This window comes from Protopterus annectens, chromosome 17.part0, assembly GCF_019279795.1.
Source record: "Protopterus annectens isolate FY-2018-M chromosome 17.part0, PAN1.0, whole genome shotgun sequence".
Lineage (NCBI taxonomy): Eukaryota > Metazoa > Chordata > Ceratodontiformes > Protopteridae > Protopterus > Protopterus annectens.
In genome coordinates this window covers 327,501,051-327,526,664 of record NC_056751.1, presented here as the reverse complement: position 1 = coordinate 327,526,664, position 25,614 = coordinate 327,501,051, and the positions used below count along the sequence as shown (strand labels likewise).

At 36.2% G+C, this 25,614-nt stretch overlaps 1 protein-coding gene across 1 annotated transcript in view; it reads right to left on the bottom strand.

Annotated features, from left to right (window-relative positions):
- Positions 1-1,122: 1,122 nt before the first annotated feature.
- The window catches only part of SYT7 (synaptotagmin 7), a 1,049,768-nt gene continuing 1,025,276 nt past the window's right edge, over positions 1,123-25,614 (bottom strand). Inside the window, exons 9-11 of the mRNA XM_044059178.1 lie at positions 19,813-19,927; positions 8,806-9,005; positions 1,123-3,379 (exon numbers count right to left, since the gene is read on the bottom strand). Coding sequence (XP_043915113.1) covers positions 3,275-3,379; positions 8,806-9,005; positions 19,813-19,927 — 420 coding nt within the window. The 3' untranslated portion in view covers positions 1,123-3,274. The remainder of the gene's footprint in view (positions 3,380-8,805; positions 9,006-19,812; positions 19,928-25,614) is intronic.

Genomic DNA, 25,614 nt, shown 5'->3' with positions numbered 1-25,614 from the left:
CACCGTCATGATAATATCAATGGTATGAATTCCTGAGGGGTATAACTTTAAATAGTGTATTCCTTTACAAATCTTTACTGGCATGTTGTAAAGTGCACCACACAATGAACATTAAAAAATAAAAATAAAATAAACAGTTTATTGCAAAGTAGTGTGTCCTCTGCCTGAGTTGGTGGTAGCTCAGTGGATGGAAAAGATCCCTTGGCAGTTATCAAACACAGTTGGGGAAGTTCTCTGATACCCTAGACAAATTTCCCCTAGACATTTCCCTGTGAAATGTTGCTACCAACCTAATGGGACTAACTCAGTCAACAAAGGCTAAATTAAAAAATAAATATACTAATGAAAGATGTTATATGTCACACTTGCTCCAATGAATTGCAGAGTTAATCAGTTATGTCTAGAATGATTATATATTCCAGATACAGAGTGCACCTGCCCAGTCCTCCTGATACTATATGTTGTAGTGTTGGAATGCAGATTTGTGGATACTCTTATCACAGGAAAGTAATTGTTGAGGAGGTACTTGGAAGCTCTTTTGATACCTTCCCTCTGAAGTAAAATTAAAGCATTTTTGAGCATTGGCTAGGGTGCAGGAGAGGAGTAACAAAGCCACTAAGGCAGCATTGCCTTGCAATAATATTATGGGGTACACATCTCCAAGTACTCTATGGACTGCCAGATCATGAAGCCAGATTTTATGTTGCAAAGTGAAATGTGTGTCTATTTTTTAATGTACTATTCCTACATTCACAGCATACATTAGTATAAGCATTTTAACCCTATTTATGGTATGCAATAAGGTTTGTAATTCAACATTCATGAATTTCATTGTCACATCACAAATGTTTGTGCAGTGATATAGGTTTTAAGAAGTGTAATTCATGAAGTAAACTTTCAAATCATGAACACTTCTAGATAGGGTGCCTAAGAATTGATGACTGAAGCTTATGCATGATATGAAGCATCCAATGGTCCCAACCAATAGGTATAGGAAGAAGCAACCTATGAAGGTACAATAAGCCTTTTATAAAGGAATGTTAAACTATCTCGATATGCAATTTGACTAGAAAATTACAGTAGATCCCATTTGCAAATTACAATAAATGGGATATATTTTGTAGAGATGTGATTATAATCTGTCTCAGACTAAATGTAAACATAAAAAGATCCATTTTCAAAACCAGAGTGAAACTGTTACAAATAGTAAAAAGGCTTCACTTTCTATCATTTACATGAATATGCCATGTAGCATTGTTTTCATTTTCACAAATACAATTCTTGTGAGTAGAATATTTTACATGTATTTATTTGTTAATCACCTAATAAAATTAAATATAAAGGAAGAATATCTTATGAGTGCTGTCACTTATGTCACTTATTTTAAGTCTAACACTTTTCAGCTAGAAACACAGGGAAAAAAATCAGGATTTTAGAATAAAACTTATTTGCAAACCAGAAACCTAAGCCATAGTACAATACTGCCAAATACAGACTATTGATATTACTATCCACTTTATGAACAGAGTCATATATCAGAGTCATATTGTTTTTCCTAGCTATGCAAGAGCGATAGGCTTGTATGCTAGGACTTGTAAAATTACTAAAGGTTGCTGTTCAAAATTTACTTCCCTGAAGTTCTCTCAAAACAAATCCATGCACACCACATTGATGAGTAAAGAAATTATAAATAAAAGCTTGTTTTATTGCTCGGTTCACTTTTTTTTAGTAACCTTAATGAAGAAAAGAGTGTCACCGCATTTTTCTTTGGTTTTGTAGATTTCAATGCTGGAATTATTAGGTTTTGTGAAGTTGTGTTAGCAATTCCAGCTGAAAAATAAAGCAACAACCCAGTGCAGAAGTCCAGACGCAGAAAACATATTGCAGTCCCCTAAATTTATCTGTACGTGCTATAAAGACATCTCTGTTTGCTTACTTCCACTTGAATATGAAAACCAGTGTTAGAAGTATCATAGCATAAAATAGCATATTACAAAAGCCCTTCATAAATAAGTAGAGAAACTTGGCAAACTGTGTAGTTCAGGGTTATAGCAAATGTTTCAGCCTAATAAAATTATCAGGACATGTACTGTGGTTATTCATGACATCTGAATTTTTAGGATTCAAACAAAAACAAATGAAAGTGGTAGAATTTTTAGAAATCTAAGTTATGTCATCAGATATATTGACAGATATTGCTCATAGCCTCTTGTAATAGCATTTAAATGTCAGAAAATATGTCTTACTTTTAATTAGGGAACTGTTGTATCTGCTATAATCTGCTATATTATCAATCCTGAGACTGACCACACATTTACAATAGTACAGAGCATGATTTTTTTTCATGAGTATTTCCTCTTATAAAATCAGCATAAACCTAACAGCAGCAGAGATGCCATGAACCCAGAGACAGGCCTCTTGCAAAATGATTCCCTCCATTTTTATAATTAATAAAAGCAAGTTGTTTGTGCATTTGGAACACATAGAAAAAGTGCAGATACAATTCCGTTGCTCCCATCAAGGGAGTCTGTTTCGGAAGGATAACCAAGCATGTCTGCAAACATGCCTAATGAAACATAGAAAACACATGAATCTGCAAATACACGCACACATATACACACATATGTGCTCACACACACTTGGACAGACACAGTTCACTTTTTTACCGTCTCTACCCCCCTTTTTGACTGCTAACACAGCATGAATATTAAGCGACTTGATTAATTTTCCTAGATCATCTAACCTCTACGTCTGCACGAGAGAATAAAGAAACTACTGATGTATTGTCTTCTGACAGCATGGTTCAAATGGACACAATTCCTGTCTCTCTTACTTTCTTTTCCTGGAAGAGCTACTTTCCCCAAACTGTGGTGACTTAAATGTTTCATGTTATGATTTTTTACTGCATGGAGATAAATGGCCTCAGACTCCTCAGACAAAGACAATTTGTGCCACTTGTTTAGCTTCTCCTTTTTTTCTAAAAAAAAAAAAGAAAGATTATTGGAAGTTGAAGCACCTCTCAGCTAAGACCCCCTCAGAGATACAACTTCTGATGGCAAAGTGCAGCGGGTATTACTGGAACCATTCATAGGAATGGCACCAGATTCCCAGAGTTCAGTAAGATTGAGTTATTGTATTCATACCCGTGAGCCTCAAAAATTCTACTGGAGGAGTTCAAGTGCTTCTATTGTGCATAAAGTCAGAGCTCAGCTGATATTTTATTGGAATTCAACCAAGACAATTTTACTTCTAAACTTGATATTTGGTGATGATCTCAAGCCTTCAGCTGATGCCATTGAGCAACAGTTTGTCTGGGTCGAGCAATCATGTCCTTCCAATGTTTTACTTCACCAGGTCCACTCTTCCATGACAAGTAAATCTATGAGAAGATAAAAAAAAAGTTTCAGAAAATGCATGCTTTCAGTTAGCTTTCATAACAACATTAAACTGTAATTATGCATTATCCATTGCCAGCAGTATCTCCTGAAGCAACCATATTCCTGTTGCATTTTCCAAACTGTCCTTCAACTGACATGTAAAGTATTAGTTTCCATGTGCAATATGAGTGATATAATTTTATAAATCAGTCTGTCATTGACTGGGTGGGGGCATTCATGCATGAGGGCAAACTAATCTTTTGGCCAAAGACAAAATATGTAAGACAATACTGACTGACTGTCCACCACTGTACCAACATAGAAACTAATGGTGGCATGGCAGCAATGTCGAGAGATTGTCACAGTCTCCGATATAATAAGAACGTAGAATAATGGTACTACTTTATGTATGTCACAGGTCCTTACCAAATCTCACCCTGTTATCACATTTGATACATACTTCTGGGGCTTTAGACCCAAAGGGTTACATTGACTGCAGCCATTTTGTCAGTACTGACTGTCCCTTCTACTCCTGTCAGCAGCTGCAGGCCAATATGACTCTGCTCTGAATGAACTTCCGGGTTAAAAAATAACACTATATATTAAGTAAATAAATTTAACCTCTGTTCACTCAGTCCCTGCCATATTTTGTCACTCCATTCAAAGTCAGGACTTCTGAAACATAAAAAATCCCCAAGCTGAATGTCTCATGTTAGCGTCCATACCATTACATGATTAAATAGACAACATAAATGACAGTGTTAATTTTAGGAAACCACATGATGGAGATTTCGAATCATCCCAGGTACCATTAATAGATATGCTGAACAAAAGAATGACAGTGTTGGTGTCCTCCGTATCCCAGTTTGCATCACAGATTCCACTTAGCCCCCAACCACATTCTGCCTCTCTCGCTGGAAAGAACTCTTCTATGACTTGGCTAGGGCAGGCATTTCACATTAGCAAGTGTAACACTGGAATGGCTAATTTGAGCTCATCAACAGTATCTCGTATGTCAGATGGGTCAGGTAACACTTTATGCAAACCAGCTCTAGTTCCATGCTTCAGGAAGGCCTTCTTCACCTTTATGTCCTTTTCTGAAGGGACCAAATGAATTGCAACTTGACTGGGCCTATAGAAAGGACATTTCACATACAGCAGAATCAGACTAATCCTGAAGCATCTCCCCAGTGGAAGCTTGCTCTACAACTAGATACATGCACATTTGCTACTTTTTCAAAGTTAAGTTAATGGGACTCATTAGATTCAGTTGGTATGTCTGTTTCACATAGCTGTATGTAATACATTACTGACAGATTAAGTAATTGTACTTCTCTGTGCATAGAAGTTATGATCAGTGCAGGAGAATGAAATTACTTTATTATATCCCACAAATGTTATGATCAGTGCAGGATAATGAAATTACTTTATTATATCACACATTCTTTCACACTATTTGTTCTAAGCTGTTTAACTCTGTTGTTCAATGGCTAACAACTTCAGCGCAAACAGCCAAAACAACTCATATGAATTTTTCCAATGTCTCATACTCTTCATGCCACTATTATGGAAGAATTGCACAAACTTAATGGTAAAAATCTATGAATCAGATAGTTTAAGAAATACCATTTGTAGGTTTAACCTACCACAGAGATGAGCTAGATTAACCCATTTAGGAAGTTCTGAGTCTTAATCAATTTCTTTCATCCAGCAATAAAAAACAAACCAAAAAAGACACCGATATCCTAACAGTAACAACAGCACATTTATGTTTCTTGGGTCAGTGAGAAGGCTCAGGCCAACCCATGCACCAGAATCCTCTCTTCAGCATAATTACTGCCTTAAAGACAGTTGATTATCTGTTGGTCTTTTAAGGATCACAAGAGTATTGAGATCCACTCATTCCATTTGCTGCAGTTAATCAAGATCACATGTGTGCATGACCCACTCATTATAGTCACTATAATACTCACGGTCACATACATGTTGTGGTGACCACTTATTTCATCTACCATAATCACAGGAGATCAGGGACATGCTGTAGTCCACTCCATTCTGTTGGTCACTTATTCCATTTGCTATAATCACAAAGGATTACAGATATGCTGTGGTACACTCATTACATTTACCATAATCACTCAAGATCCATGGCAGTCTGTGGTCAACATATTCCATTTACCATAATTATTCAGATCAAAGGCATATTGTGATACATTCAGTACAGCTATCAGAACCACACAGGATCACATGTATGCTGCCATCCTCATACTCAGTTTACTATAATTATGCAATATCACATGCACGCTGTAGCACACTCATTCCATTTACTATATTTACTTAAGATCACATGCATGTTTCACATGCATGGTGTGGTCCGCTCATTACGTTCACCATAACCCTTCCAGCTCATGAGCATCTTGTGGGTCATTTAGTCTATTTGCTATAATCAATCAGGATCATGTTCTTGTTGTGGCCCACAAATTGGTAGGACATATTCTTGTCTTGGGATAAATAAATTCTTCAGTGAGGTGGTTTGAAATGGTGTAGGAGCATTTAAATTGTTTAGTAAATTCTGTAACCACACTGTCAACAAGGTTTCTGAAAGAGAATGTTTTATCAAATATTAGGCCAAAGTACCTATCCTGTTTGCCCATGCTTATTGATCGGTTAATGAGGGCAGTGTGATTATTGTTTGGTTACTGATGGCAGTGTGCTTTTTGACTGGTTACTGAGGGCAGTGATTAACTGGGAGGAAGCAGATGACATAGCAGATAAAAATTTCATCTAAATACTGGGCTAAATATACACTTTTTAAATAGAAGACAGATTTATTTTTCTGACTGTAACATTCTCCCTTTCCATACAAATACATATATAAAATACAGGTTTGGGACAGTTATAAATCATCCTTTTACATTTTCTTGGCCATCAGTTAATTTGCTTTTGTCTGCCCCTGGAACTTAAAGCATATGGTTCAAGTTGAACATGGCCTTTTCTTCTCAGAATGCAGAATGACTGCTACAATCTAAAAATAATTCAGAAGAATGCAAAACTCTTGTATTTATTGATAACATTCTATGATGATCATTCTGTATCCTGACACTCAGGTAAAATATATTATATCAACTCAAAAGCCACAGGAATGGGGAATACAGTAATATAGTTAGTTGCATAAATGTAGGGGAAAAATAAGTATATGGTAACGTGAACAAATTGGTAACATACATTTTAAATGTACATCCAGGTATATACATTCAGACCTTAATTTTCTCTTTTTCAGATAAAGCCACACTGCTCCTAGGTACATCAACACAATACCAAATTAATCTGTTGCCCCAACTGCATACAACTAGTTGTTTTCATTCAGAATATTATTTTTAATGGAGAAAAGTTATTGCTCATCAAAAGAATATATACATTTATTTTATGAAACAAAAGAGCAGTGACACCTTTCCTTTTGGGTATCATTTAGGGAATAATGGGACTTTCTTGGATTAAAAGGTGTGTTACCTTTGTCACTGGGCCTCAACAATGTACTGCTGATGTCAGTTGTCTCTCTCTGCCTCTCTGCAGTTGAAAAAAAATCCTTTGACAGTTCATTGCAGAACTGTTGAGTAAGTCTGTGTTGGGCAGGTTGAACAAAACTATGTTTAAGCATTATCCATAAAATCTTTACGATATGCCTGTTGGGAGTTTGCCTCTGTTTTAATCCAATGTGCATAGAAATGCTGGAGCTCATAATAACCAAACAATATTTATATAAACCATACACTGTCTAAAAAACAGCACACCACTTACAAGTTTATTAATTACTGCTACGTGACAGAAAAACTGCAAATCCAACATCAGATGAATAGCTGGGTGTGATACTCTTCTATATGACTATGCATGCAGCAATGTTGCAATGCAGCATGCTCATTACTAGACAGCATTATTTTAATTTAAGTCAGTCTATAGTGACGTATTCTTAACTGAACAGTGACAAGGATAAAGCTATCTAATTTCTAAACTCAATTTGGCTTAAAACATGTTTCTTCCAAGTATAAAATATTCAAATACATATATGCAAGAAGAACATAAAATACAAAAAAATCTGAAAACATCTTTTAAGCACACACACACACACACACACACACACACACACACACACACACACACACACACACACACACACACACACACACACACACACACACACACACACACACACACACACACACACACACACACCACACACACGCACGCACGCATGCACACATATACAAAATTTTCCTATGACATGACAGTGCAATAAAATAACAGTAAACAAAGAAAAACACTTCTGAATAAAAGGAATTATTGTCCCATGATGACACACACTGCCATTGTAATATACACACCAGCTAATCTCTCATATGAAGGGAACCTTAGTTTAGCACATGCGCAAATAAAGCTACTTCAAACCCTGAACAAAATAGATTAAGATGAAATAAATTCTTTATTTCAAAATGAAACAGCGATTTTTAAATAAATAATTTGCATAATAGCAATAAGACTTGAGTGTGGGGGAGTTCTGAATGAACACACAGCAGCACAGTCTGTCTCCAGGCAATCATGGTCAGTACTGTGAAGCCTACAAGGCCCTAAACACTAGTCATACAGGCCTGAAGAGTATAAATAAAATTGCAGCTGTGCATTCATTCATTAGCCACTTGGCTATACATGTCCTGCCTTGTCTGTAACATTATTTTTATCCTTTTATAAACTATAGAGAAATCTACATTCAGTTTGTGCAGCTATAGAAGACATGGCCAGGTCTACATGTCAGTCAACATAAACGTTTATCCTCAATTACCAAACAGTGACTGCATCATAATGACACAGGTATCACATTTGTGTTTACACATCAGAGTGGGTACACAATTCGAACATTAATCTGATTTCATACTTACACACACACACACACACACACACACACACACACACACACACACACACACACAATGAAATATTATTTTTGCGAGAGTTTAACAGTTGCTTAGAATAACTCACTGAAACCAACCCCTTTCATGCCTGAGCTAAGAAATTAACAAATCATGTTTTCCTTTTAGAATATAGATTTTTTGTGATTGTGGAATCTAAATTGTCCATAGATATGAGTGCACGCATATGGGATATGGAAGCAAAACCAGGCAACCTTCTTCCACTTGGTCCTTTTATTTTGATAACTCCATGGATAATGGTGGCTATCTGCAGGGTCACACTAGTAGTCAGCTGTGACACAGAGCAAATGAGAGGGCAAAAAAGACTAGACTGTGAACTTACTGTAGTAATTTCCTTCCTTTACTTATGCACTCAGTCTCGTTTATGAAACCAAATGGTGTCTGCATTGACATGAACAAATACGTTGCACTTTGGGAAGGGGTTGTGATGTAATTTTGCTACAAACCTTTCCGATGACATCATTCCTGCTCAGCTTGTCCTTGTCCATCACAGTTATAATAATGGTGGTCTCTCGCAGCTTCTCTGTGGGAATGTCAAATACAAATGACTCATTGAAGACAGGGTTTAAACACCTCTTCATCACCACAGTCTTCTTCTTCTCGACTCGCTTATCCTTGTGCATTAGCCACACCTTCACATAGGGGTCTTGGGAACAGAACAGAAAAAAGAAAAATATCAAATAGCAGGCTAATGAGTTTTGAACTTCCTGTTGCACACACTTTTGTAAATTCTACTTCTGGACTCTGGACTACTGGAAAAAAACGCCAGATGGGAGTTCTCCATTTTGGCATCAAGAGTTTTTACATGCCGCTGTGCATCACTAATTTAAGGCAGAAATACACTGATTTTTTAAAGAACAAAAGGCATTCTTTCATGTAATATTTTCTTATAAATCAAGTATTGTTTTGCATCTTGATTTCCATACAAACTAATTTGCTAACTAACAGCACACATACATATGTCTCACTGCATTGAAGAAACAAATTATATACTGACAAAATGAAAATAAAAACTATCAATGTTTTACCTTTGTCTCAGATAGGAAATATGAAATTCTCCAAAGTCTGCACAAGTTAGCATTTTAAGAATATCATTTCACTAAAATTTCTTTTAAAGATGTATATCTGCCTTTGGAATAAAACTAGATAGAAAAAACGTGGTTCATAACATAGAGGATTATAAGCAGCTAACTGACCATAACCAGCTTATTCTGTGTTAGAAACATGGATGGCAGACATTCACCTTGAGAGGAATGCTTGAGAAGTGAATCTTGGCATCCATGTTGATGTTCATCTGATGAAATCTTTTATGTTGAAAGCTTTTATCCTTTGTATTTGTAGAATTAAAGAGTTTATAACTAACATTGAGCTTGTGTCCTTTGCTGTGGTTTGGCATTTTTTTTGGATATTATAAAGGCTTATGACTGGATACCCAATCATAATTCTTTGTAGCACATGGAGCTTTATGTCCACCATATACTACTATGGTCTATGTTAAATGTTCAAACATCCAAAATGTTGAACATTACTTGGTTGAGAGCGAATGTTTGACATTTGGATGTTCGAACATCAAATAAAAAAAAAGTAAAAAAAGAAAAAAACACTTTAACGTTGTAGGCAGGGGGGCAAGCCTCCTCTGCACCCCCACCCCCCTACTTAAATATACCAACTCCTAGACCGCACTTCAGTGCAGAAAAGGAAAATTCTCCCTATCTGCACCGTATGGTGCCATTGAAAGTCTATCTTCGAACATTCAAAATTTCAAACGTTTGGTCTCGACCATGTAACGTTCGGAATTTTGATCGTTCGAAGATTTGTCAGGTACCCTACTACTAGCTGCAGAAAAAGAATCATTAAGTGTTTTACCAGCTTTCAGAGCCATAACTCACTTTGCAAGTGCTATAAGAAAGGCAATAACACACTCTGAAATGTTACAGAATGTCAGGGACACACTACTAATACAGACAGCAGGCAGAAACAAATGTGTTTGTTATTCTGCCACTTGCAGGTCAGAAATGGCAGACTTTATTACTTAGTGTGGCACCCAATCCTAACAACTGAAGAAGGGGATGATTAACATCTGTTAAGATTGGGTCTCATGGTCTGGAAGCAGTTAACTGATTTGTGAGTTAAAAGTACAGCTTTATATGGGTCTATATTATATCATCGAATGCTTAAAAAAGCGAACAATGAATAATCAACCCCATGTAAGCAAAAGCTTACAATTTCGAAAGTTCAGAACAGTGATTTTTTTTTCCCAAGGGAAAAAAATCGTTGTTCCAAAAAAAAAAAAAAAAATGGAAAGAATACATAAAGTGGGGGGCTTCATCGCCCCACACCCCTCCTACTTAAATACTTAAATATACCAACTCCAAGATTTCACTACAGTGCCGGAAATGGCATAGTAATGGAAGCGACCAAGCGAGTTCTTTCCCTGGGAAATAATTTGCTTAAAAGCCGCTTCGCTATTTTGCCTTTTCTTTGTTTTTAAGTTTGACCAAGGCGCATTCGATAGAATGTGTCTTCGGTCATCTAATAGGAACCCTATATAATAGCAGGTATTTCTACTGATGACTGATTTAAAATTGGAAAAAAAAAACATGTCAAGTTAGTTTTGATTATGACCACTTATTCTTTTGAAATGTAGCTAGAGTTGGCATCTAACAAGGACTGCAGTATAATTTACTTGCAAACCAAGAAAATATGATAAAATAAAATTAGTGAGGGCAAGGTCCTCCAGTGCTTTATAACCTCAGTTGCCTTCATTGGTAATTTCATCTATCAAAATTATCAAAGTAATCTTTTTAAACATAAATGAAGTTACTTGTGGTAAATTTGTGAGACTTAATAGTGTGGAAGTGTCATTCAGCAAGTAATGGTAGAAGTGGTAAATATGGTGATTAAAATGGAAGGGCTGATGAAGTGATGATTACTGTAATGGTGCAGTACATCCTTCTCAATTGAAGGGATATGGTGAAGGTACCAAAAAGTTAATCTGACTCGATATTAAAGAAATGATGAGACTGACAGCAGCAGACGCACAGAAACTTGTAGTAGTTTAATTTGAGATCATTGGGTTTATGGGTGACTATCAAGTCAACATGACACCACTTATGTAGCAGGCTGATGGACTCTGATACAAGGTCATAGAGGCTGCTGAAATGACAAGAGTGTACTAAACAATAGTTGACTTCTATGGAAGATAAAACTCCCAGAATAAAAATGTGACTGGTTGGAACTTTGGTAAAAGATAAACGGGGTATTTGTTGAACTCTGAAAACTAACATGGCATACAGGAAAGACATTATAAAGATTTTATTAAGAGAGTAATTAATTTGCTGTTGACCACAATTGAAAAAGGTATGGAAAAGCTAGTCTTATTTCTGGTATAATCTATGACAAGGTATGCCTTAAACATTTTCTATCTGTCTTTGTTTTTGAAGCAATCTGGTAAATGAACTGTATTCGCTTTTTCTTACATGTGCAATAACATTTATTTTATTATTTATTTTATTTATTTGCAGTTGGTTTACCAGGATAGTCCATTGGGCCATTTGAACCCGTTTTCAATGGAGTCCTGGGGAGAAAAGCTCCAATAGCACTCTAGGTTACAATAGTTTAAAGATTATATTTATACAAAGGTTGCAGTTTTGAACAAGACCTTTACAATTAATACAGCAAACATTGCAAGTAATACACACTAGTCTTTGTTTTTCCCTTAATTTTAAAGCTAAACCTTGTTTTTCTGTATATTGTTTTCCACATTTTCCCTTCTGCGATCTTTGCCATTGTATATTTTTTTCTTACAGTACTCTTATTCTTTTTTCTATGTACAAATAGTGTTTATCTGAAGTGATAATTAACTTGAGATTATGCTTTTTTACTTTTACTTCTTTCAAGGAATGTGGTTTTGTTTTGCAAAAATAATTTATTTGTGGTGTGTAACTAGCCACATTAATTATAGCTAGATTAAAAAAAGAAGGACAATGTTATAATCATTGGCTGATTCAATCCATGGCACTTAGTTTTGATACCATGGTGTACAAGGTAAAAGAAATGGTATCCTCTTGGGTCTTCCTCATTTATTTTACATAACAATATCATATTTATGGATGCTTCACAGTGTTTTTCTATTGTAAGGGCATGGTTTTAGTAGCATGCTGCTTTAGACATTAATCCTTCTAGTTTGGGACATACCAATGTTCATTAATTAGGAGTATGAATAAACATACCAGTTTTATATTTCTGGGTCCTATTGACTTTTATCAGTGTTGCCTTTTGTTCTAAGTGCATGGATAAAGAAGTAGGATCTATTTATATCAATTCCAATATTAGTTTGCTTTGTACATTTTACTGCGCATGTCATGATAATAATATCATCATTTAGCTTTTTTAATGCTCAGTTTCATGTTGTAGAGGTTGGCTTCAGCCTAAAATGATAGATCTGAAGATTTTCTGATATCCAGGTGCTACTTTTTTTTTGGTATGATTATTTTGGAGATCTAATAGAAATGCTATGTGATGAAATCTTTATATTATCACAATTAAAGCCTCTTACATTTGTTGGCACCATCACTTTAAATGTATGCTTATTATATCAGAATTGTAAGGCACATTGCAATTAGTTTTATACATGACTGCATTTCATGGTACCAGCTCCTGTTATATTTGCTATTGCAAGAATGAACAGACAAAAACATACCCCAAATAATTACCCTGAAAAAACATAACACCTGGCAGTTTGTGACTGATGAACTTGGCATGCCAATGACATTATGCATATAGAAATAAAAGGTCATGAGGGGGAATGTCACTAGGAACATGAAAACAAAAGGTAGTGGGAAGGAAGTCTTTCCACTAGAAATGTTTTGTTGCTTATGCCGTACTTCAAAACAGCTTTGGGAGAGATACAATTCTGTAGAATACAACATGTTAAAAATAAAATAGGTATATATAATAAAGAAGTTTTAGAAGACTTAGCTTTTTTGACATCAAATCTTCTACTTCTTTTACCTTTCTTTGGCCCTCTCTTCTAAAAATTATAAATAATTTGCTCTCTTCATACCCTTCATTACTGTGTCAATTTCCTCGACACAACATACTAACGAACTAATGCTTATACTTATCTATGATAAATGTTGCACCAAATGACTGAAACAAAAATCTTCATAATGTTACCCTTTTCTGCTTACTGCTGCTGAAATAACAAGTTGTACTTGAATGTATAGTTATCTAATTGTTTTTGAATGTAGAGTTATCTATCATCATAGTGTTACCCTATTTGCTTACTGCTGCTGAAATAACAAGTTGCACTTGAATGTATAGTTATCTAATTGTTTTTGAATGTAGAGTTATCTATCATCATAGTGTTACCCTTTTCTGCTTACTGCTGCTGAAATAACAAGTTGTACTTGAATGTATAGTTATCTAATTGTTTTTGAATGTAGAGTTATCTATCATCATAGTGTTACCCTATTTGCTTACTGCTGCTGAAATAACAAGTTGTACTTGAATGTATAGTTATCTAATTGTTTTTGAATGTAGAGTTATCTATCATCATAGTGTTACCCTATTTGCTTACTGCTGCTGAAATAACAAGTTGTACTTGAATGTATAGTTATCTAATTGTTTTTGAATGTAGAGTTATCTATCATCATAGTGTTACCCTATTTGCTTACTGCTGCTGAAATAACAAGTTGTACTTGAATGTATAGTTATCTAATTGTTTTTGAATGTAGAGTTATCTATCATCATAGTGTTACCCTATTTGCTTACTGCTGCTGAAATAACAAGTTGTACTTGAATGTATAGTTATCTAATTGTATTTTGAATGTATAGGTATCTTTCTGCATTTTGTATAAAATGTTTCTTTTTTCTGAGCTTTTCCCCTTGGGCCTCTATTGAAAATGGACATATATCCAATTAGACTAGCCCGGTCAACAAATGTAAAATAAATAAATAAAATAAATAAAGACTGATTTGAGAATATGAATGGAGATTTGGATAAATATGTCGGCATGCACCTTTTATGAGAGGTTAAACTGAAAGTGGGAGTACTAAGTTATGTTTAAAGTGCATTTTCATTTTGCAGCATGCTTTGCTACAATGAGATCCTCGGCATGCTCCTTAGATCCTTAGCTGAGGAATATTTTCAAGTTTTATGTTTGCCTGGGGAACAGCTAAGGCTGGGAAATCTGGTAACAGGAAACTGGTACATTTTAATGAAAAATATTTTATCACTGATTAGAAAACATGAGAGACCAGTTTCATTATTAAATCCATCCTTCCTGAATATGAAATTATTAAAACTGATCACCTTCAAATGTCACGTCCATATTTGAGGCAGTAGCCCTACGTTAAACATGTTCAAGGTGGGCACAGGACTCCATTAAGGGTGCATCTTATTTCATCTTCCCTTTTTTGGAATTCAAGTTCAGGATATCAATGCATATTAGTCTTTGAAGACTATCCAGTATGGGAACATGAGGATTGATTATATCTGTGCAGTTTGCAGATGATGATTTATTTTTTGCTTTAGGTAACTCTGATGCTTGATACATATATGAGTGGTTCACTGCTGAGTGTGTAGTAGATGAGATAAAAATCAATATCTGCAATTTGGAAATCATAGTTCTTTCCTGGAAGAAAATGATGCATGAGCAGCTACCAAAAGAGGAGTTGCTTATGTATCTTGAGGTACTGTTCAGACGAAAAGAAAGGGGAGATCAGGAGGTGGGCCAGCAATATCACTGCAATGGACTACGATACTGGAATGGGAGTGGAGTCCTGAGATGAAGCCTTCAATTTTTCAGGACAATGTACATCCTTTTTTTCACCTATAATAATGATCTTTAAGCTATGGTCAGAAAGATGAGATCTGATGTATAAATGGCAATAATGAGGAACTTTCGGTAACCATTTAGAATGCTGGTATGTGGATGGCTGAGTCCCAAAAAGTTGTGATTGAATGATCAAAAATGTAGAGCTATATATCCAAGACTGACATTGATTGAAATATTCCCTTTTCCCTAATCTATGGCAATCTTGGAGTTGGTACATATTACTTTGTGGAGTGTGGTGGGCTTCCCACATCAGGCTGGGTGCAGAAATTAATCATTCTTCTCTCATGTTATCCTTCTTTTTTCGATATGCTGAGACTCAGCAATCCACGTCAATTGGGACCTGATTCCTCTGTGTAGTTGTGGACATAATATCCATGGCAGTGTGAAGAAAAGCAGAAAGTCACTACTTGCCTGTATCAAAATCACCTAGTTGAAGTGATTCAGATTCTTAATGTGAATGGCTACAGTCTCCTCCCACAGAAAATAGACAAGGTATGGCTCATTGGGAGGAGCATCTGAACTAGGCCCAGGACGTGACTGAGAGATTAAAGTTCTCAAATAGCCAAGAAATACCTGATGATTTCTTCTGATGACTTGGAGATTGCTGCTATAAACAGAGAAGTGTGGTCTGTCTTGCTCAGTTTGCTTCGAGCAAGCCTGTCCCCAAGACAAGACATTTAGAAAATAGAGGGATAGATGGATGGCAGGTATATGATGTTCTTGGATAGATGGTACAATTACTATGATCTTAGATGGATGATGGGATTGATATGACCTGGGATAAATTAGATGTGCATATTATCTTTATTATACTCATGTATGATGTTCTGATAGACTGACATCAGGATACAAATTTATTAAGCTGATGTGGGTAGTTTGAGGGCAATATAATATGACAATCAAAACAATACAGTTTATATTAACAAGAAATAAAAGAAGAATATGACAGTGAATATTATTGGCAGGTTTTTCTAAATGACTATTATTTTACAGGCATTGATGACATGACCAGTCTTAAATACCTCCCTATTGAAATGTTGGCACTGAAATGCTGAGTGCTGAAAAGCCCCCTCCCCCCTCAAAAAAGACTGAATACCTGGAGAACAGTGAATCTCCTTAAAACTTCTTTTTGCAGCAGGGACAAGTCCCCAACACCCCCCAAACATTTATATGCCAACTCCATGATCACCATACTTCATAGAAAAGGGAATATTCTGAGAAATGACATCTTGAACGTAATATCTGTAAGTCTGTTCTTTCCGTCATTCAGTCTTCTTGTTTAGGACTCACTCTAGAAGGCCCTGACATTTGAAATGGTTACCATCTTAAACAGGTGTAAAAAAAGAATAGCTTCATAGGTTAGTACTAGGTTAACTGCCATTGTGGACTATTTTAATCCTAGCCAGTTTTATTCCTATTGATGTTTAAAATGAATCTATCCCATTGACATTTAGATTCACCTAAACCTTTCTAAGATCTACATTTCTGTATTACTGTAGTGATAATTATTAGATCAAATCACAGATGTTTGGAGGGAACCCATGTGCTGAGATAAATCTGCCTCTCTCCATTAGTAATATGGGGGGATCCTGGGGTAACTTTCCAGTTTCCCATCTACTGATACAAGTTGCTCTTGAATGTGGTCAGAGTGTATAGTTTGCTCACCAACATATTTCTTCAGGGACACCTTGGTAGGTTAAAAGAAAGACTGAAAAGAAAGGGAAGAATTATTAATAGTGCGAAGTGCTTAGAGTGAGTTTTATTGGGAAGGGTGGAAAGGGTTAGATGTTGGAAGGAAGTTAAATGTTTGGGGGAAGTAAGAGAGGGATGTAGTTTTAGGAAATTTAAGTCAAGGCCACGGGTGATTCAGTCTATTTGGCATGGGTTGTTGTGCTAATCCTGCCTTCCCTTTCTCTTGGTTTAAGTTTTTTTTAGTTAAGCTTTACATATTTAGGTTATTGAGAGCAGAGTGAGAGGGGTTTGGTTTGAACCAGTCTTCTGTTTGGCCTTTTGCACCAGTAAATGATGGTCTGGTGGTGGCAGTTATGAGGTGAGTGGTGTCACATTGCCTTATAAAAGTTAGTTTCTCAGTGAGTAGAGAGGTTTTAACACTGTTTGTATATGAGGAAGAAGGACAGTGAGTGGTTTGATGCTGCCTATACATATTGTCAAATTATAGTGGTATTGCTGCATATCAAATGTTCCATGTTGAATTTCTTTTTACATTAACTGTTTTATCGATTTTAAAGTAGTCACAATTACATATTGGAGTGGTGTGCATTTATAAAATGGATCTGTACAAATAAATATTGTGTATTTAAGCTGGCTTCCCACAAGGTTTTCTTTAACATTTAAAAGAAATATTTGTTAACATAAGTACTTCCTATGTACTCTTTTCTTTGTGCAATAAAGGAGATTTGTATTTCCATGATACTGTGTTTTTTTATGCAATTTTTTAAACAATGTTTATATATATATATATATATATATATATATATATATATATATATATATATATAATGCATACATCTTTCAATTCAATCAGTATTATTTCTACTGCACATTGTTTCTGCTCGGTTATGACTGAATATTGTCAATTCAGTTACTATTGTAACCTGTTTTCTGTACTGTATTTTCTTGTATTTTGACACATCCCCTGCTGATCATGGGAACTTTAACATCTACGTGAACTACTTGCCACAGTTGAACTGGATGGTGGTTTAATACGTCATCTAAAGGATAGTCTGCAAAATGTCAGCAACTCTTTTTATACCCCATTACGATGCAAAACTGGAGATAAGTATTCTATCCTACTAGTCACTAAGATAAAAAATGGTGGCTGCACTGTCATAAAATATTGAGAAATGTGTTATTGTTCCAGGTCAAAACATTCAAAGCTTTTTCTGTATAAAATTTCCACTGGCTTTGTTTTTGAGTCAGAGTTTCTATTAATATTTTCATGATGCTGAAGTTTGTTCTTAATGATTTATGTAAAAATACATATAATATGTTGAGTAATATGTTGAGTAATATACTACGATAGTCCTTTCCTTTAATACTCTTACTTTTTCTACTAAATATTGTTGATGGGAACTTATTGTCTCAGTGAGGCTTCACTATCGAGGTTTCCCTGCTCTTAATCTAGCCCTCTTAATTCTTGTTGAAATGCAATACAACTTATTTAAAAAGAATATGGCCAAAAGCCAGATGCAATACATCTCACATCTTACATCACAGTTATCAATATGTGTATATGACGTGTCTGAGTAAAAGACAATAGGTTCTGCTGGACATAGTCTTTCTGATTTTTGAGCCAAAATTATAGTCTACGTTTTTTTCATGAGCTCAGATATCTGGAAAGGCATGACAAGTTATTTTTCATGAATTGCACTATACTAATGTAAGTAAATTATAACTTACAGGCTTGTCTATAAACACATGACAGTGGTCTTAAAATAAATATAAAATGCAATTTCTTTTTTTCCTTCATTTGTGCCAAACTATACAACTCCTATGCTGCACAAAGATGTCATTACTATGGAGTCTAAACTTCTTTTGCAGAGTTCATTATTGTTTTGGCAGGCCTCATGACATGAATTTAATGTTTATGTGTACTACTAAGCAGAACCATGAGTTTCAAACAAAATGAACAGTGCATAGTTCAGAAAAAAAAGTCTCAGATGTTCCAGAAACACACATGACTAAGCAAAGGTTATTTGGACCATATTTTGATCATATAAACCTTACAAATTTTACTAAAGGAAGTCTGGGTAAAGAAAATATAAGATTATAACATAAAACTAAACAAAGCTTTTTAGAATTGGATTTACATGAAGCAGGTATAGGTCATTACATTCAAGACTTTTCAATTAAGTGAGAAAAGACAAACCAATGTTCATGTTTAAAAATGCTCAGTTAGGCAAATGGGAGTTTGTTAAACACAAGAGACTTGCAGGATAGAACCGTGAGTTTTAAGTGTAATAAAGCAATGTACACATTATGTGAATTTTACTAACAAAAGACAGTAACACACCAAAAATGTAAAAATGCCAACATTATCTATCAATACATTTAAAAGTAAAGGCTAAGGTGGCAGCATCTGTCACAGACTTGTTGGTGTTAAACAGGTGCCAAAAGTCATATCAATGTACACTTTGATCAGCATTTTGTGTCACATAACTACATTGGAACACAGAGAAGCAATGTATTCATATAAATACATTGCAACATGGAGATGTGTTAGAAATGTCATCTAACACTCAGGGTAAAGTACTATAGCTTTGACATGTTATTGAGTTTCTTCCTGTTCTAAGGATACAGGGTTTAAATCTTTCCACCGTCATTTGTCAGCTGAGTTACCTACAGCAAGTTACTTAACCAGACATTTCTTTGAGGCAACTGAGAATTTGGGCTAGACTCCTTAAAACACTTCTGGATTACATGTCTTTTAACTGCCTATGACCTTAAATATGAAATACCTTCAGCTTTGTTGAGACTTTTACCTTAAGAGACAGCATACAGCTTCTGGACACACAACAATCACATCATGGGATAAACATGGGCATCCCCACAGGTACATGAAAAGAGAAATTTCTGAAACATGCTTTATACCTGATGTTCCTCCAATATCCATGGCTTTAAGATTCCTTGCTTTGATAATATTCACAGTGATTGTGTTGGCACTGGGGTTGTAACACAGAGACAGCAGTAGATCTCCTCGACCAGCCTGTAGGAAACAACAACTTATATAAAGATGTGTAACTGAACCATACCATAACAGCCTTTTAAGTTTCCAAGAACAGATAAAAAACACACACCAGTGGCAAAGAGCAGAAACACAGAATCTGTAGAGTTATCCTATTGCTGATATGAGTATGCATCATTGCAATCTCTTAAAACAGTTCATGTCATTACCTATTACAGACAGGGCTACTGTGTTCCTCAACATGTTAGTATTTAAAATTCTTCAACTAGGCTACAGCCCACAACAAAAAAATGCTGACTCTAAGAGATAACAATGTTATTTCCTAAGAAGCAATCAGAATAACATTCCCCTTCTAGCCCAAATAAAGTTCAAAATTATAACATATTTATTGAATGCTGTTTGCACAATTGACAAAACAATAAAAAACATTGCTGCTCCCCCCAATGTAGGAAGAAACCCCCCAACTTATACATACTAACTCCATGGCCTCACAACAGTGGAGAAAGGGCAATTCCACATGTTTGCTGAGTGGCTTTCAGCAAGAATGCCATTATGCTGTATTCAGTCGGACAAACAGAGATTACCAAAAATGGGAGCATGTCATCTCATTGAAGGTAGTTTCAGCAAATGCAAAGAAATCAAATGCAGTTCAGCAGCAGTAGAAATTGCCTTTTTCTCCACTGTTGTGTGACCTCAGAGTTGTTATATATAATTTTGTGGGGCATGGGGGGGTGTTTTCTACCAACAACTAACTATGGCCCACAAAATTATCTACAGTTCTGAAACATGTCCTGCCATAAATTCTTTGCTCCAAATCTATATAACCAATTAAGCTCTCCGTTCTTAAGACAAGCAACTATTAGCTCTATATAAACCAATCAAACAGCTGGACAATCTCTTTACTCCTATTCAGTAACTAAACTATGGAATGTGCTACCCACAGACATTCAAAAAAACCTCATATCTCAAGAAATTTAAATTTAAGCTAAAATAATTACTACTCAGGTCACATAACTGTCCCTGTTCAAATCCAAACATAATACCAGCCACTTTATTATGACTCTACTACTTCACCTTTTTTCAGGAGTTACTGGAGGAGTCCATGGATGAAAAGTGGCAAGGTGTGAAGAGAGGAATTATATCAACACGTCAAGAAATACTGGGACCCAAAAATATATCCACAAGGAGTGGATCTCACCAGAGACAATAAAGACGACAGAAGATAGAAAATTGAAAAAGGCAGAAGGAAAGGTCAAAGCACAAGAGAAATATTCAGGTGTGCAAAGAGCAGTGAGAAATTATCAAAACAGACAAGAGACAATACATAAAATAAAATTACTGACATCAGAAGCAGAGGAAGTAGACCATAAGGGAAACATAAAGGATCTCTATACCATAAAGAAGCTTTCCAGTAGATAAGAACAGACGGAGGGGAAATTCTGAAGAGTTACTAAACAGGCCAATACCAGTAAATCCACCTGAGATCAGTAGATCGGGTCCTAATGAATAACTGCAATATGCCCACAAAAGAAGAAATACATACAGCTACAAACCAGCTGAAAAATGGCAAGTCTGCTGGTCTAGACAGCATTCTAGTAGAGGCACTAAAACATACCTCTCAACCGTGCTGAATATCTCTGCATTTAATGATTTTGAGGTCCAAATAATGGAGTGCCACGAATTTCTGACTGGCCCCCTTTATTGCCGATTAATTCCCAAACTTTTTAAAATTTTTTCCCACCTCGGCAATTTTCCGCCGACGTCATCACATGCGCAATGATGTCAGCATCACAAACAGCCTGCCAGCCATTTGGAATTTGGCTGAGGGGCTCGAGGAGTGTGACTGTCTGACTCTGAGTGTTTATGTTTTGTGCAGCAGCAAGCAACGTGTGTCTCGGAAGGACTTCAGGAGGACAGCACAGCAGTAGCAGCTAACTAATCCTTCCAAAACAAAATAACAAATTAATATATCAGATTCTTAAGTCCTAACACAGGCCTTTATACAGCAATCTTCTACCATTACTGTCTTTCCTTTAGTTACAGAACTGCATCTCCCATTAGGCAACACCTATGACATTCCAAAATCAAGCAGTCACCAATGGCTGCCTCCATAGGAGATATGTCTGGAAGTTGTTTATTTTGCTGGGTCAAAAGTATAAATATTTCGGCTGCTAGATTGAAAAGACAAGCTAAGAAATGCACACAGCTCTAGTACATATTGCCAGCTCAAGACCCAGACTAAAACAAAATGGTACTTCTAAAGTGCATTAAATTTTAGCAACTGTGTTACTGCGGTGGTGATGCTGCATTAGCGTTGTTGCCTCACAGTAAGACGTTGTCCTGTTCGATTCTCAGCTAGAGCGTCTTCTGTGTGGAGGCATGCATGAATGGGCGTACCTTCATTGAAGGTTGTGCATCAGAGCTGGCAACTCGGCATGTAAAAATCTACTGCCAATCATTAGCAGACCGGAGTTCCGCTATGGCGACCCCTAACCGGGAAAAGCCGAAAGACACAACAGCAAGTTGTGTTTTGGCTAGATCGTGATATAAACGCGTGCTTTTTTTGTGTGCAAAGTCATGAATAGTTTTGAAAGTGTCACAATGATTCACATTTTCTGTTCGTAAGAAATGTGGTGTGGCAGTTAAAATCTCGATGTGTATTAAAAATCTCGATGTGTATGGAAGACTTTCATGTGCGGTTAGCCTTAATTTATGTTTTGTGGTTTTTGTCTTGGATGAATCCAAAGGCAGGTAATTTTTCTTTATATAATCGCTATCAACACTGCAAGAAAATAAACAGAAAGAGAAACAGCTCTGCCCATTTACCAGCAAATCCCCAATTGTCCCTGTTTCTGTCTCAGTCTCATGTCCTAACAATCCAAATGTGAAACACTGTTTCTTATAATATGAAACAAGGGGACAGCCTGTTGAAAAGAGTAGGGGAAGTTCCCTCAACACCCTGGCCAAATCTTCCTCTAGTAGTACAAATGTTATCCAGTATACCTCTTAACTTGTAAGGGCAAGAAATCGAGATAAAGCTAAAAATAATGGGGGAACAAAGGCCCAAAATATTTTTTAATATTACTCTTATGAGCTTTGAAAGTTGATAAAGTTATAGGTTTTATATTAGCATGCATTTTCTGAAGGATATGAAGTCTGAAACCAAACTTATGTCATTATTTAGTGATATCAGTCCTCAATAATTTGACAGAAAACCACCACTTTAAGAGAGGTCTGCCCCATAACTCTCAGGTGCATGTTCTGCCTTGTTAAATTTTCTGGCATATTCGGAAGACGTGAATTTGATGAGCGTAAGCTGAAGCACCTTCTTTGTGGAGTTTGCATGGATTTTTGCTGAGATGGCCACTTTTCTCCCAAAGAAATGCCAGCCCAGTAGATGAATTGACACTTATAGAGTTGTCACATCCCACAGAGAAAAACATTAATTCTGTACTCAAGGAAATGTTTAACAATGGTTTGTTCCACTACAATTCCTCAAAACCCTCTAAATACAAAACACATTGCAGCTACTGCACAGAATTTCACTAGTTCACTAATGTATTTCAGTAGTTAGTAAGTAAACAGGTAAAAATTTAATTTGTAATTTTGTATTTATTTAATTTTATTTTATACAAGTTTAGAATCCGGATTCCAGACCTTATTTAATTTTTATTTATTTAAATTTTACACCAGTCAGTGTGTAGTACTTGTTTGAATTTGTTTGTTTTATATGTGTGTAGTAGTAAGTAAGTAGACTAGATAGTACAAGACAGTACATTTTATTTTTATATAAGAGAACTTTATTTTAGTTTAATACAAGTTCAAAGCTTTGTGTTAATTAGTAATATATAAATAATGTGTTTTTCTGGTTTATATTTTATGTTATTTAAAGATGGCTGAAGGCAAGCACAGCCTCACTCTGTGTTATTTTTCTAAAAGAATATTGTATTTTAGTTTTGCACAAGTTCAAATATTAATATAAATAGAACACTATTGTTCTTCTTATTTTGAGCTTCATGATCATATTTTGGTTGACTGTTCTTCAGTTTGCGTTTAAAAGTTGATATCCCACAAGTCCGTTGGAGTGGGTGGGGCTGCATAATTATTTATGCAAATGCTATGTTAATCAGCATAAAGATTTGTACCTGTTTTTCATGGGCCTTTGTCCAGATTTTTGATGTTTCCAGGTTGAGAGGTATGTACTAAAATCTGACACAGTGAAAAGCGTAGAGATGCTCCACCCCTTTTTTCTGTAAGATTTGGGTAAGAAAAGCAAGTTCTAACAGATTGGAAGGAGGGCTACATCATTAAACTTCCCAAAATAGGCAACCTCAGTTTGTGTTCCAACTATAGGGGTATAAATGTTTCCAGGTTGAGAGGTATGTACTAAAATCTGACACAGTGACCAGCGTAGAGATGCTCCACCCCTTTTTTCTGTAAGATTTGGGAAGAAAAGCAAGTTCTAACAGATTGGAAGGAGGGCTACGTCATTAAACTTCCCAAAATAGGCAACCTCAGTTTGTGTTCCAACTATAGGGGTATAATACTGTTGTCCTTACCAGGAAAGGTCTTCAATGGAGTCCTCTTGAACAGAATGAGAGATGTGGTTGATACCCAGCTTGGAAAACAGCAAGCCAGTATTCACAAAGACAGATCGTGCACAGAGCAAATTGTAATGCTGCACATCATCCTGTTGCAGTCACTGCAGTAAAACTCACCCCCCTATGTGAACTTTATCGACTACGAGAAGCCTTCAACAGTGTAGGCACACAGACTCTGTGGAAGATGCTGAGACACTATGGTGTACATGAGAAACTTACTAATATAATTAGGAGCTCATATGAGGGGATGGCATGCAGGGTGATTCATGGCAGACAGCTGACAGATGCCTTTAAGGTGCAAACAGGAGTGAGGCAAGGATGCCTGTTGTCACCTTTCCTATTCCTCCTTGCAATGGACTGGATAATGAAGATGCCCAGTTCCCAGAACAAAATGGTATCCAATGGACACCCTGGACTCAACTAAATGATCTAGATTTTGCAGATGATCTCGCCCTCCTGTCCCACACCTACCAACAAATACAGGAAAAGGCAAGGACTGTGGCAGAGATTTCTGTTCGATTAGGTCTCAACATTCAAATAACAACAGCACATCTCCAATTGCTCTGGAGGTTGAGGCACTGGAGCAAGTGTATAGATTTTCATATCTGGGCAACATAGTTGACAGGCTTGGAGGTACTGATGCAGATGTTAGAAACTGGGTTGGAAAAGCAAGAGCAGCTTTCCAGCAGCTGCAGAAGGTCTGGAAATCTGCTAACCTCTCAACACAGATCAAGTCCAGTATCTATAACACCATGGTGAAACCAGTCCTGTTCTATGGAGCCGAAACTTGTATATATTTAGAAGAAGTACTATGTGGGGTCGCCACAGCGGAACTCCGGTCCGCTAATGATTGGCAGTAGATTTTTGCGTACCGAGTTGTCAGCTCTGAAGCACAACCTTCAATGAAGGTACGCCCATTCACGCATGTCTCGACAGAGAAGACGCTTTAGCTGAGAATCGAACGGCACAACGTCTTACTGTGAGGTGCTAACCGGGAAAAGCCGAAAGACACAACAACTCTGCTTTAAAATATTAGTTATGCAAAAATACACACGCAAATCTGCCAAATCCTTGGTTAATGAAATGTACCTGCAAATGGTACTTCTG